The sequence below is a fragment of the Papio anubis genome, chromosome 13 (genome assembly GCF_008728515.1).
Source record: "Papio anubis isolate 15944 chromosome 13, Panubis1.0, whole genome shotgun sequence".
Classification (NCBI taxonomy): Eukaryota; Metazoa; Chordata; class Mammalia; order Primates; family Cercopithecidae; genus Papio; species Papio anubis.
Window position 1 is genome coordinate 43,837,826 of NC_044988.1, and position 15,272 is coordinate 43,853,097.

Genomic DNA, 15,272 nt, shown 5'->3' on the forward strand with positions numbered 1-15,272 from the left:
AAAAAATAAATAATTTAACTCACCAAATAATACTGTCAGGAGGACTATCTTAAATAGTACTAATTTTAATTATTTTACATGATAATAACTCAAACTTCTTATAAATCAGATCCCTTAACAGGGACTTCCTATTAATAATGGCATAAATGAATAGGCTTACTTTTAATTACTACATGTTCTATATTAGAAAGGATCAAAATACCAACAAGTAAACTTTTTTATTAACTGGGTATCTTCAATATTACTCTGAATTAGTGAAGTTCAACTGTCCCTTTTGATGGATCTTAAAACAATTAATTTGAGAACTAAGACTTAGAAACGTTTTCATTTTAAAATTAATAACCAGAAAACAAAAATAGTAAGGGAAAATAGATTTGGCCACCATAATTCTACATTTTTAAATTAGTAAGAATAGAGGAATTCTGTTGGGGGGATTAAAAAAAACACTGTACATGTAAAAGGAACAGTCTGAGTGCTCAATCCAGGACTGACTGCATACTACTGTTCAGTTTTGTCATATATATAACATTTCCCATGGTTCGTGTGAGGTCAGAATGAGGTAATGGGCATGAAAACTGTAAATGCCATGTACATGCAAAATATATAATTTCAATTTATTTTAATCATAAGCAAGCCATCACTAATTGACTAATAACTATCCAGAAGTTCAAAGTGTTATTATAATCAACCTCGTAACCAATACTTTTCTTATGAAATTCTTTCTTCTCAGTAACATATATTATCTCTATTCTTAAAACGACTACATTTGTAATTAGGTACAAAACAGCAATATTGAAAATACAGATAGACATGCAAGTTATCACTACTGTGTCAGTTTTCTATTTTTAACAAAATGGTCTTTACGTACTTTGCAGTTAAAAATGGAGATACCACTTTTATCTAACTGCAAATCTATAAAGGCCATTATTTCTGCAAGTTCATAAATAAGTAAATAACTGAATATTGACAGCACTGCTAAAATACTAAATATATTAAAAGGAAAGTTAACATAGTGACACTACACTCCAAAAACGTTTACAGTGAGAAAAATAATTATACAAGAAAATAAAGATCAAGAAACTTACTTATTATTAATATGCCTGGAATATGTCCTTCTTCATAGTGAGGAAAGAGGACAATTTTGGGAATTAAAACAAAATTGTATAACCAAACAAAGACAATCAAACCCATGCAGCACCAACCATGTGGGTCAACAACAAAGTGAATCCGGAGACCCATTTTGCAGTCTTATAACTGCCTGCTAACCCACAAGGAAGGATGATCCTAAGGAGAAGGAACAAAGAAAACAATTACTTACATAGAAAAATTTGACTAAAAACTGTATTTCTGGCAAAACTTCTATAAAATAACAGTGAGTTTTCTTTGCATATTTGATATTTTCTTTCTATAGTTGACATATTTATTGATACTTCTTTGTATATATATTTTTACAATAAATACTTGGGAAAACAAACATAAGTTTCAGGATATTCAAATTTTACCAAGCTTCAAATAATTTCAATGTTTCATTATGAATTGCTATCACAGATATAAATTGGAATCATCTACTGAATTTAAAACACAAGTTTGTCCTTAACCCAGACCTTACTACAATGAGTTGAACTTCCCGTGTAAACCCAAAAGAAATGAATACACATGTCCACCAAAAGATTACGTACAAAAATTTTTAGTAGCTTTAATCAGAAGACTGATGGTCACACAAGTCAAAATGGTGGTTATCTTGTGGTGACCGGGTGTATGTTAACTGAAAAGGAACATGAGAGAACCTTTGAAGGGTTTGAAAATGTTCCCTATCTTGCTTCCTCTTTCCCTAAGCGGCCTGAGGTAATCTGTGAAAATGGTTCGCTATTCACTTGACCCGGAGAACCCCACGAAATCATGCAAATCAAGAGGTTCCAATCTTCGTGTTCACTTTAAGAACACTCGTGAAACTGCCCAGGCCATCAAGGGTATGCATATTCGAAAAGCCACGAAGTATCTGAAAGATGTCACTTTACAGCAACAGTGCGTACCATTCCGACGTTACAATGGTGGAGTTGGCAGGTATGCCCAGGCCAAGCAGTGGGGCTGGACACAAGGTCGGTGGCCCAAGAAGAGTGCTGAATTTTTGCTGCACATGCTTAAAAATGCAGACAGTAATGCTGAACTTAAGGGTTTAGATGTAGATTCTCTGGTCATCGAGCATATCCAAGTGAACAAAGCACCTAAGATGCGCCGACGAACCTACAGAGCTCATGGTCGCATTAACCCATACATGAGCTCTCCCTGCCACATTGAGATGATCCTTACTGAAAAGGAACAGATTGTTCCTAAACCAGAAGAGGAAGTTGCCCAGAAGAAAAAGATATCCCAGAAGAAACTGAAGGAACAAAAACTTATGGCACGGGAGTAAATTCAGCATTAAAATAAATGTAATTAAAAGGAAAAAAAAGAAAATGTTCCATATCTTGACCCGGGTGGTACTTTATGGGTATATACATATGTAAACATTCACTGAGCTGTATACTTCAGAACTGTGCACTTTAGTTTAATTTTAAACTACAATAAAACATTTTTTAAGGATTTTGAAAAATGACAAAAAGTGAAAATTACAAATTGCCAAAAATACTAAAATTCATAGAATGAAGCCCAGCAAATCTCATCATGATCAATTCAAGAAGACTCCTGTTTAAATGAGGCTTTTCTTAGTTGAGTGTTAACAATATGCTAACAGATCCCTCAATGAGACACTTAAGGAGTTAAAATACTTCTATATATATATATATACCATATATATATATATGGTACCAAAAAAGTGACTTAAAATACATCCATACTTTGGTAGATACAACTTCCAAGGCTGAAATAATAAATTGTTGCATAAAGTCTAGAGGGCACCTTTTACATAAAATGTAATGGTATAATAATAAACTAGGACAATGGTTCTCTAGCCTGTAAGAAAACCAAAAACACCTGGGGAGCTTTTTAAAAATACATATCCCCAGACCCCATTCTACATTTACTGAATCATAATTCTTCATAAAGCTCAAAAAGCAATAAAATGTTGTAAAATGCTCTGCAAGAGTCTGATAACAGCTGACTGGTGTCTACGAACCACTGACCCATGAGCTTCACAAACACTTCAGTGTTACCACAATGAGTTGAACTTACTTAGTTCAACAAATATTCACTGAGCCTCCACTACACACCCATTACTTGCTAAACACTGCAGATACAATGATGAAGACATGGTCTTTGCTTAAAACAGTCTAATGGGAAAAAGAATCAGAAAAAAGGCTCAATATGGTAAGTTCCAGATTTGCGGACAACATGTTAATAGGGGCACAGAAGATGGGACTAGATAAACTAAGTCTTCCTATAAGAGATGAAACCTGAATTCAGTCTTAGAAGGTTAGTAAAAGTTATCTAAGCAATGAAAAGTGACAACAATACTGCAAACAGAAGGAATAGCAGGAGCAAGAGTAGAAACTGTGGGAGGTATTACAACCTGCCATCACAAATCATAAAGCTTTCTGTGGAGAGTGAGTGCTAAGAAATACGGGCCTATATCATGAAGGCCATAAAGATGCCATGTTAGAATGCTAAGACTGAATTCTTTGGCAATAGAAAGCTATTGAAGCAGGGGATTAACATGATGAAATGTGTACTGTGAATAAATTACTGAAGCTCTGGTGTGAATGATAAAATTAAAGACAGAGATCCATTAGGCTAAGAGAAGGCAAAAGCCAAAATTAGGTTTGCAGAAAGGAGCAATTGTTAGAATCAAACCAGTCTGACTTTCTGGTTGATTAGATATTAGGTGTTACAGGGGAAAGTGTCAAGGGTGACTCCCAGATTTTCAGCCTATATCCCAGTCCACTTCATTCTAAGAACAATTCATAATCAATTGAAAAGCCTCAGGGTACCATCCCTTAGAGGCCTTGCCAATGTTCTTCAAGCTATAAAGCTACTGAAACAAAGGAAAAGACACTAAGGAATACTTAATTTTAAAAGAATACCCCCGTTTTCTCATCCCCAGATCCTGCAAATATTGGGGAAGCAGAAAAAAAAAAAAAAAGAACCCAAATGCAATACCACTCAATGGTTTACATCAGATATATTCTAACTTGTGTATGAATTCTAAAATAGAAATAGTGCCTAGGCCACTAAACTAATAAAAGTTTCATTTACTTATCTTTTAATTTAAAAATCAAAAGACAGATTGGTATCATTAAAATGAAGAAAGTCAGGATAAAGCATGCTATTTAATTTGCTAAGAATCATTTTAATAAAGGAATCTCAAATACAAATGGTAAGCTATCTACACAGTCAAAAAGAGAAACATTCAAGACAATGTTAATTTTTTAGCCTTGCCAACTATCAAGTGCTAAAAGAAATGACAAGTGCTCTTTCAACATGTTCAATATTATTATTAACGTTTGAGTTCTATTCAAGACTAAAAACAGAACATGAATTTCATTAAGTATATATGAGAGTAACTTCATTACTTATTTCTAAATTTATTAACTTTAGAAACAGAAAAGTACATAAGCCAGCAAAACAAGTGGCAAAATTATCAAATATTCATTTTTGAACTCCATTTTTATTCTCCTCCACTACAGAACAACAAATTTTTCTTTATCACTAGAAGAGATCTCTCACAACAAAAAAAAAATTACAAAGTGAAAAGTAGAGTTTAAAATATATCCATTTTTCCTGGATGTAAACACACATAGATGACAATCTCTAAAAGAGCAAGTATCCCTAAGGAAAAGTGAGCACAGGATAGAAAAATATAACAACAAACAAATAAGATGTTGAATATATTTTTTAAAATACCTGACTGGTAAAACTTAACTCCACATAATCCTCTCAATTGGGTTGCAGAACACAAAACAGTGATCTTCCAAGTGCTCCAAATCAGATGACAAACCACAAATGCGTAACTGGAAGAGGTGCAAGATCATCTCTCCACTCAATTAATATCTACCAGGCGTGGCTTATGGCTGAAGAGGAACTATTACACATCCTGAGCAACGACCAAACTGAACACAATGCTGTTACTTGGTCTTAAGGACAGCATTCATAAAATACTTTCATTACCAGGAGATTCCAACATACTAATTTGTATATTAAATGGTGAGCTCATAACTCAAAACTCTGATTAAGTAACTAGTGGATATACTGGTACTTCAACTTTTTTTAAGATTGCTATCTGGTAACTATAGTCGATTACAGGGACTAAATGATGTAAATTACTACAGCACAAACTTTAAAAACAATTATAACTTCACTCTAATAAACCACACTGAGTAAATATTTATAATGTTCAACTTATTCCAGTGGAATACTACCATTTTTTGCCTTTTCAGGCAACTTTATTTCACCACATATTCTCCTCAAGAAGAATACTCAAGTCACTATGAAAATGACAAAACTATTAATGAACAGAAAACTATAACATCAAGATGCAGATTTTAGAAAATCATAAAGATTAGCCAAAATAATTACCAAGAAATATATCCAAACACATATGTCTATGCTTACAGTTTTATATGACTCTTCACCTCAGCCTAAGGGGTCTTGTTACCACTGTTCGACGATATTCCATTAGTCATTCCTCCTATCTGAAACGTCCCTACCATTCTGCTTACTCCATCCAAATTCAACTCAGACTTCAAGGCCAATTTGAATCTCATTCTCCATTTGAAATTTTTCCTGGCACTTCAGTTCACAATGATTTATCTTTTTCTTCTAAATTTCATTAAAAGGAAAAGTATTAGAGTAGCAAGTGGTTTCATATTCCTGGAAGAAGGAAGGCCTTCACAATGAAGACCCATCAGCCATGTCTGACCAGATAAAAATGAACACATCTGAAGCCCAAAACACATGAAAAGCAAAGTTAAAAGACAAAGCATTCCTGGAAAAAATACAACACATGACTGACAAGAGGCATACAATGTAAATATATAAAGAAGCAATTCACAAAGGGAAAGAAATCCAATGGCTAATCATTACTGATTAGGAAAATGTGAAATAAATAACAAGGTACATTTTTCATGTATTGTACTGAAAAACTTTTAGAAAGATGATATCCAATGTTAAGAGGGCACAGAAAAAAAGGACACTCTCATACATTACTGGTGGGCATGTAAACTGATACAATCATCTTGGGAGGGCAATTTGGCAGTATGTATCAAAAAGTAAAACCCTTTTACCCAGCAGTTTTATTTTTACTATTACCTACAAAAGTACTCCTGAGACCGTATATTCATATACGAGGATGTACAAGGATATAGCACTTTACGTAATCACGAAAGCATGGCACAATCTAAATGTCCATGCAGAGAAAAGGGAATGATCAAATAAATTCTAATACACCCATAGTGTAAACTATTTCCAAGCTATTGCAATTTTTTTTTAAGGCAGAAAAGAAGGCAGATTTAGATCTGCCTATAACTACCCACTACATACTGCTGAGTGAATAAAACAAGTGACATAGACAAAATCCGTTAGGAGTGGAGAGGGAAGAGACTTTAACTGGCTTTCTGGAAAGAGACAGGGATAGAGACAGACCAGAAACAGGCATGAGGGAACTCTCTGTGGTGCTAATAAGTATGTTTCTATTGATAATGGAGTCAGAGTTACAAAGATGTATGAATTTGTCAAAACTCAGCAAATGTACACTTAAGATTGTTGCATGTCAGGTATGTAAATTTACCTTTAAGAAACTGTAAACCAATACTGAGCCCTAATTAACAATATGTATACTGAATTATGTAGAGGGAAAGCATACTGATGTCTGCAATTTACTTTGAAATGAATCCCCCAAATTAATAACAAAATGGATAAAAGATACATGAACATGCTGAAATTTGTTAAAATGTTAGTTAGGAATCTAAGTGATAGGTATTCAGATGTTACACAATAAAATTCAATGCTTCTGTTGGAAATTTTTCAAAATTAAGTGTTGGGGGAAGCAAATTATAGAACAGTTTATATAACATTTTTGTTAGAAAAAATATGTTTGTATGTGCATAAGTAATTTCTGCACAAGGGCAGGAAAAAAAGACTGCAAGAAAACAGACCAACCAAACTGCTCTCAATGGGCTGAGAAAGGAGTAGTGAGAAGGAAGGCTTTCAAATATTTATATGTTCTTCTAAGTTTATCAACAGCCATGTACTTCTAAATTCTTTTCAATTAACTTAAAAATAAAGATAACCTAAGAGATACTAAACTTACAAACAAAATGTTTAATTTAGGCCTCTTTGTCACTATATATTATCCTTATAATAAATGCTTTTAAAATTATTTTTAAAAATGAAGCACGGAAGGATTTGCTGTAAAGCCATGTAACACTTACGATAAGATGTTTCCCAAACTTATTCTTTACAGATTATTTTTCTCTACGGAAAAAGTCTTATTTAAGAAAACAGATTTGGTTAAAACTTAGTATAAAAACTTTTAAATAAACATAAAGTAACTACATTTGCTAACTGACAATTAAGTGCATCTAAGCATAAGACTCCAAGGATACTATGGCACATAATTCAAAAATACATTACCATGTAAAATCAAAAGCAAACTTACCACTTGCAAATTCACTGAGGTGTGCTGTAATTTTTCTGGCACCAGCATTTAGAGATTTTCTTTTGATTCATTTTTTTTAATTATATCCCACCAAATGGATCTCTCTTCAAGAACAGTTTTCCATGAGGACCTATTAATGGTTTAAGAAACAATGATTTCTCACAAAGATAAAAACGATAAGCAACTAAATATTCTGTCAAAATGCCAATTACAAATGTCTTAAATTTAGAAATAAGAACAAAAAAATTCAACTCCATTTGATTCTGTGCTTTCTTATCCCACCCATCCCCTTAGAATTTGCATTTGGTTACCATTATACATAAGAGTCTCTCTTTTAAAATCACCCACTTCCCATAAAATCAAATAAGCATTGTATGTTCAGTATTTGGGCTCCATTACACACTTCCTTGGCCACAAGTCACAAAATAACAACAGATTCTGCTAGAAGTACATAATCACAATTCATAAACAAAGATAAACAGCTTAAAATGGAAGTTTTAATTTAAAATGTTTTAAGACAGTTAATCCTCCTGTAATGAAACCATTAAGAGAGTCAAACATAAGTCAGTTTCTACAATTCAGGCTTAAAAATATATACTGTAAAGTGCTGTATATAACATACACTGATGCACTATTTTATTAACTCAATCAACATTTAACTACTATACATACTACACTTTAACACAGGGTATAGATGAAAAAGAAAGACTCTATCTTCAATGGAGGCAGACTAGCAAACAGACAAGACCAGTAAGACAAGTTAAGAAAGAGGGCAAGGGGACAAGACTGCTACCTCATATGTTAAGGATATTGGTTCATAGGTCATATTACAAAATTTATTTCTTACGGTACATAGCCATCAGGAAAAGATTCCTGAAGACAACAAACCCTGTGAGTTTGCTAGATGAAGAATGGAGACTCTTCAGACCAAGAGAACAGAAAAAGCAAAGGCATAAAAGCAGGCAAAGGAAATCTGAGTAAACTGAAATAACAAGAATCACTGCATATAGAATGGGGTAAGACGTTCATCCTTTTGACCACAACCAACTCTAATAAATTTTATAACATTACTAGTACACACAGATATATATGAATAACTAAAAAAGTTTAATGAAGTGATATTTACCCTTACTACATATGACACACGCTGATATTGCTATTCTTTCTTTTTTTTTTTTTTTTTTTAGACTGAGTCTGACTATGTTGCCACGCTGGAGTGCAGTGGCTATTCCCAGGTGCGATCATAGCACACTGGGCTCAAGCAATCCTCCTGCCTCAGCCTCCTGGGCCGCTGGCACTACAGTTGGGTACCACTGCAACCTATTTATTTTACTTTAATAAAAATGTATAATACTGGTCATAGCCTACTAAACCGATTTCATGACCCACAGGTAGATCCTCAGATTGAAAAACACTGTTAAACCATGCCAATGAGTTTGGATTTCACCTTGAACACAGTGGAAAACCACTCAGGGATTTTAGGCAGTAAAACGCCATGATCAAATTTGCATTTTCGGAAGAACAGACACAATCTGAGGGCTGAATTTTGGTGGACTGATAAAGCACTGAGATTGACTACATGCAACTGTTAACCCGGCAAGAAATGATAAGGGCACATGGGGTAAGCACCCCAAAAATGGTAACTGATAAGGGGAATAGTGTGTGTGTGTAAGTGGGTGGGGTAGTGACACTTAAGACAGGAGGTATACTGAAAAAGGGCAGATCTGGGAGAACTTAAATAAATAAAACTGATAGGGCTTAGAGATCAATTGGGAGCAAAGGGCAGACTAGGATGGCTCCCAAGTTTCACATTAGGATCTAGGTGAAGGGTGGAACCATTCTCCAAGACAGGAAACAAAGGACAAGTTACAAGTGTGTTAAGTGTGCTGGTTACCACAGCAATAGCAAACTATTAAATACTGAGAATGTAAAAAACACACCAAAATTATTACCATTACATTTCTTTTGCCTTTATATATTTGTGGGGGGCAGGGAACTTGTATTTCCTCCCAAGGTCAACTTCTCTATGGTCCATAATTGTTAGATTGTCAAATGAACTTTGTTTCTACTCTTAACTTTTTAAGCTAATCTAAAGTGGGCTCCTTGGCTGCACCTTTGCTTTTTAGAGACTAAACACAGAATTACAAAGTTAAAGGCTGGGTACAGTGGCTCATGCCTGTAATCCCAGCACTTCGGGAGGCTGAGGTGGGAGGATCATTTGAGGTCAGGAGTTCAAGATCAGTCTGGCAAACACGGCAAAACCCTGTCTTCACCAAAAATACAAAAATAAGCTGGGCATGGTAGTGTGTGCCTGTAATCACAACTACTTACGACGTTAAGGCACGAGAATCGCTTGAACCCAAGAGGCAGAGGTTGCAGTGAGCAGAGATTGCACCACTGCACTCCAGCCTGGGCAACAGGGCGAGACTTAATCTCAAAAAAATAAAAAAGTTAAAGAGCTGCTACCCCAATGGCAAATAAATGAACTCTTTCAGGAAAAAACTCAAACAGAATTAAATGTGGTACAACAAAACGTTTTTGAAACATGGCCAAAAACAATAATGCTGCTAAGTCTGTGACTTGAGAGTGGCTTCCTAATGTTTCAGCAAAATAGTAGTTTCTGTCAGTAACGTTAGTAGGTTATAGCACACGTCAATCACCCATGAGTCAAATCCCAGTCACTCACTGGCTTAAAATCAAGAAAAATCCTACTTTACATTTATAGTTATCAGAGCTACACTGCAGACTCTGAAATGAGATTCGTATTTCAGTACTAGATAAACACCACCACCGCTAGAAATCAAATCTCATCTATGTGGTAATAAAAGTAATGCTGGGCCAGGAACAGTGGTTCATGCCCGTAACCCCAGCACTTTGGGAGGCCAAGGTGGGCAGATCATCTGAGGTCAGGAGTTTGAGACTGGCCTGGCCAACATGGTGAAACTCTGTCTCTACCAAAAATACAAAAACTAGCCAGGCATAGTGGCGCCCGCCTGTAATCCCAGCTACTGGGGAGCCTGAGGCATGAGAATCACTAGAAGCTTGAACCCAGGAGGCGGAAGCTGCAGTGAGCAGAGATCATCGTGCCACTGCGTTCCAGTCTGGGTGCAAGAGCAAGGCCCTGTCTCAAAAACAAAACAAACAAACAAAAGTAATGTTGGGCCTAAACACCCAAAAAATCGGAATAACAAAACAATTCCAAAGTTTCAAAACTATATGTCATTAAATATTTTTGATATTGCTACGCCTGAAAGAATACAATCAACAATTTACAAGCTAAGTTTTCAAACACACCAAATTTTTTTTTCCACAGTGCCAAGAGAAAATGCTTATTAGATGAATACATGAAATTTTAAACTTATTAATTACAGCCAACAATGAATTTAGAAAGCACAGTTACAGCTAAAAACATATTTATAAAACTTTTTGACTTCTGATATCATTCTACTCTGAAAACTGGTCAAGTGTAGGCAGTTAAATAATTCTCTGTAAAAATCACGCTCTCCCTGGCAATTAGGAATTCAATTTTTTAAATATTACATAGATATTCAGTTGATTATCAACAGATTAAAAAATTAATCTTCTACAGATGTTAAAAGAGAAATTATGACACAGTCTCTTATTCACTTTCCAAGCTTCAGTTTATTTTCAAGCTTCAGTTTGACCATCTGTAAAATGGAGATAAAAATGTCAACTTACACAGTTGCTGTCATGCTTAAAAGAGAAATTGCCTGGCAAAGCAGCACCTCCAAAATGCTGACTTTACAGGGGAGTGAAGGAGAGAGGAGAGGAAGGGAAAGTGAAAGATAAGTTTTACTTCTAGTTTTACAAACTCCAGAATGAAACAATGTTTCTGGGTCCCCATCATTAAAAGTAATGAAACGGTTTAACAATACCCCAGGGCCTGCTCTTGCCTGTAATCATAACACTTGGGAGGTGAGTTGGGTAGGACTGCTTGAGCTAAGGAGATCCAGAGCAGCCTGGGCAACATAGCCAGACCTAGTCTCTAGTTAAAAAAAAAACAGCAGTGGCTCATGCCTGTAATCCCAGCACTTTGGGAGGCCGAGGCGGGTGGATCACCTGAGGTCAGGAGTTCAAGACCAACCTGGCCAACACGGTGAAACCCCATCTCTACTAAAAATACAAAGATCAGCCAGATGTGATGGCGGGTACCTGTAATTCCAGCTACTCGGTAGGCTGAGACTTGAACCCAGGAGGCAGAGTTTGCAGCGAACTGAGATTGCCCCACTGCACTCCAGCCTGGGAGACAGAGCAAGACTCTGTCTCAAAAACAACAACAACAACAAAAAACGAACAAACAGAAAGCCAGCCGGGTGTGGGGGCACTCGTCTGTAGTTCCAGCTTATTGGAAGGCTGAAGTGGGAGGATCGCTTAAGCCAGGGAGATGGAGACCAAGGTTGCAGTGAGCTCTGACTATACTGCACTCCAGCCTGGGCAACAGTGAGACTCTGTCTCAAACAAAAAACAAAACAAGCACAAGAACAACAAAATATGCCCCGTTATCTACTTTTCTAAAGTCTGAACAAGTTAAAAAAAACTTCAAATATGAGAGCCCTTCAGCTAGTATTACACTAGCTGAAGCTGTATTTCTACATGTTGGCTGGCGGGGGGGGGGGGGGGTTCTTTAAGCAGAAAACCAAAAATAGAGATTTGATCTAAAATAGAATGACTGAACTAGGCCGGGCACGGTGGCTCACGCCTGTAATCCCAGCACTTTAGAAGGTCGAGGTGGGCAGATCACGAGGTCAGGAGATCGAGACTATCCTGGCTAACACGGTGAAACTCTGTCTCTACTAAAAATACAAAAATTAGCCAGGTGTGGTAGTGGGCGCCTGTAGTCCCAGCTACTCAGGAGGCTGAGGCAGAAGAATGGCGTGAACCTGGGAGGAGGAGCTTGCAGTGAGCCGAGATTGCCCCACTGCACTACGGCCTGGGCAGCAGAGCAAGACCCCATCTAAAAAAAAAAAATAGAATGACTGAATTAAAGCCCCTAAAGTAAATCACTTTCAAGTAAAAGCAGGACTGGTGAGCAAAGAAAAAAAGTGTGAAAGAAAATCAGTACTTGATTTCAGAAGCTAATAAAGAAAGTACAATGCAAGCAGGGATTCTGAATCAATTGCTGAGTTTTCCAGGAAGACTGTAAAAATGTGGGTGGACAAAGTGTCAAAGCATAACATACGTGCATGCACCATCAAAAGTTTCAAGACTCTACTCTGTAGACTAAGTTTTTAAATTACATTCTGGGCAAAACTGAGCATAAGCTGTTGCTCTTCTCATAAATTTGCTTTTGTGTTTACCAGTCTCATGAGTAAAAAATAAATACAAATGACTGTATTAGTAGTACTACACTGAAGTATTATTAATACTGTTAACACTATCCTGTACTAGCAGTACTAGTACTAGTAGTATTAGTACTGCTAATACAGGCATTTACCTTTATTTTTCCCTACTTGCATTAACTTGCTTTAACTTTAGAGAAAGTAGGTAACTGGGGCACTGTTTTTTATGTGTGTTTGTCTGAGACAGGGTCTCACTATGTTGTCCAGACTGGAGTGCTGCAATCAGAGCTCACTGCAGCCTCGGTCTCCATTCTCCCCAGCTCAAGCTCACTTCATTAGAATCTTCTAACAAAAAGTAAAAATAGCTTGGGAGGTGTGGGGCGATATGAATTAAAGACCACCAAATGTTTCAGTCAGTACAAAATGTCTCTGTGGGAGTTTTCATTTAGGGAGATAGGAGTGGGAAAAGGGACTGAAAGGGCAAGATTAATTGCAGGATAGGGATGGGGATGAAAAACAGATAACTTTTGTTCCAAAATCAGCATAAGGAAAAACCGTCAGATACAGTAAAAGTCAGAAATGAAGAGGCCCAGGCCTTTCCTGGATATGAATCAAGTATGTTCTTCCAAGAAGGAAGGGGAAGCCTGCTACTTACATTTTAGTACCCACTGCACCAAGAGAGATTGGGTGGGGTGGGGGGTAGGAGACTAAATTAGATTTCCTTCACACCAGGCTTTACCAAAGCAGGCATGATTTAAGAACACTAACATCATAAGAAAAATCTCTCCTCACCTGCTTGCTGAAGCTGAAAATCCTGCAGTAAGTGAAAAAGTTCTTCATTCTGTAATTACAGATAAAAAGCTTAAAATCAGAAGCCTGGTTGATATCACACTTGAGCATTTTACATTAGAATTTTAAAAAATTCATCAGTGAATGGTAAAATACCTATTTTACCCAACCTGCCCTTTTGTAGAAGGAGCAACACATAGGTTAAGAGAATCTCTGAAATGGAGAAGAAGGTGAATCTACCCTGAGAGAAATAGCACAGAGGAAAAAGCAGCTTGAAAGGCAGAAGGCAAACTTCAAAAATGTCACAATTTTACCCAGGTTAGATCTAAAGAGCGAAACAAACAAACTACCATCATACTAAGGTATTTTTGTTCAGGGAGCTATCAATGAGCAGTGATGATTCACATGTCTAAGAAAATGTGCTTTTTAAACTAGCCTGACTTATCAAGAATTCTTAACAAATCACTTTCAACAATAAAAACTGTTTTAACAATTTCACCTGTATTTTAAACTTTAATAAAAGTTATTTAAGCACTGATTATTCTACTAGATGCTAAATTGCCTATTATAACTAATGTATGTGAAAAGTTGAATCTGAGCCCTAATGTTTTACTAAAACAACATAAAAGGTTACACTCCTTAAAATAAAATAAAACTGAATTTAGGGAAGAAGCTCTTGGCAATAAAAGCAGCCTTTCCTTTGCCTTCCCCATTTTGCCTGGTAGTACCGATACTGCCACTGTGTCACCGCCTATGCTAAAGAAGTTTTCATTGAGTCACATTCAATTCCAATTCCAGAAAAACAGCTCCATGGAGACATTACTCAACTTCTCCAGCAGTTTCTTCACTAAACCACTATATAATAAGACTAGCAGGAGGACAAACAGTTTGCTCCTTTATTGACCTTCTCACTCTTTTCCTCTCCATCCAAAGAGGTTTTCGGGAAAATGGCTTACGGAGGGCAGCAGCTTGCATTTGTTACTATTCACTATAACAAGTCCCTGGATTGTAACTGCAGAGGCCATTTAAGTCACGGTCTTTTTCAAGCTATATGTGGGTCACATTTTATAAAACCATTATTTTATTCATGTGCTTTTCCATAGGTTCTGAATCGGTCATTACGAGTTAAAGAAATGAGGCAGTAGGCAAATAAGAAGTACAAATGTTATGATTCATTGATTCTTATCTCAGAACTTCCTGTTAAGCTGATTATGTGTCTGCATTTTTAAACGCTTAGATTTATCTTGTTAAACAAAGCACCTCATAGGCAAAAGTGACACAGTCCTCATTATTTTCTTTAAATGATGTTCTATTTCATTTATTCCAACTACAGCTTCCCAAGTATGTTAACAGAAATCTCAACAGTGTGAAAGGATCTAACAGAATTGTTTCCATCGAAAATGATGAATTCTGGAAGAGTACTACACCAAAACAATTACGGAACTATATATTTTAACTTGTATTTAGATACAATTTTACTAATACATCGTATATGTTTTTAATGTACCTTCAACACGTTAAAGGGTCTTATATTATTTAAAAACATAACATTTTCCAAGTAAGCATGGAAAAGCTAAAATGAGCCTTAAAGA

The 15,272-nt window shown here is 36.1% G+C and overlaps 1 protein-coding gene and 1 pseudogene across 3 annotated transcripts in view; one reads left to right on the forward strand and one right to left on the reverse strand.

Annotated features, from left to right (window-relative positions):
• The window catches only part of ZDHHC21 (zinc finger DHHC-type palmitoyltransferase 21), a 74,499-nt gene that overhangs the window by 57,730 nt on the left and 1,497 nt on the right, over positions 1-15,272 (reverse strand). For both annotated transcript variants that reach the window (XR_001895857.3, XM_017949869.3), the window contains exons 2-4: positions 13,684-13,732; positions 7,592-7,721; positions 1,086-1,284 (exon numbers count right to left, since the gene is read on the reverse strand). Coding sequence is in view for 1 of the 2 variants with exons in the window: in XM_017949869.3 (XP_017805358.1) it covers positions 1,086-1,239 (154 nt within the window). In the remaining variant the exon portion in view is untranslated. The remainder of the gene's footprint in view (positions 1-1,085; positions 1,285-7,591; positions 7,722-13,683; positions 13,733-15,272) is intronic.
• LOC101013039 lies at positions 1,817-2,452 on the forward strand (annotated as a pseudogene). The gene has a single exon (XR_638473.2). The product of XR_638473.2 is annotated as a 60S ribosomal protein L17 pseudogene (transcript).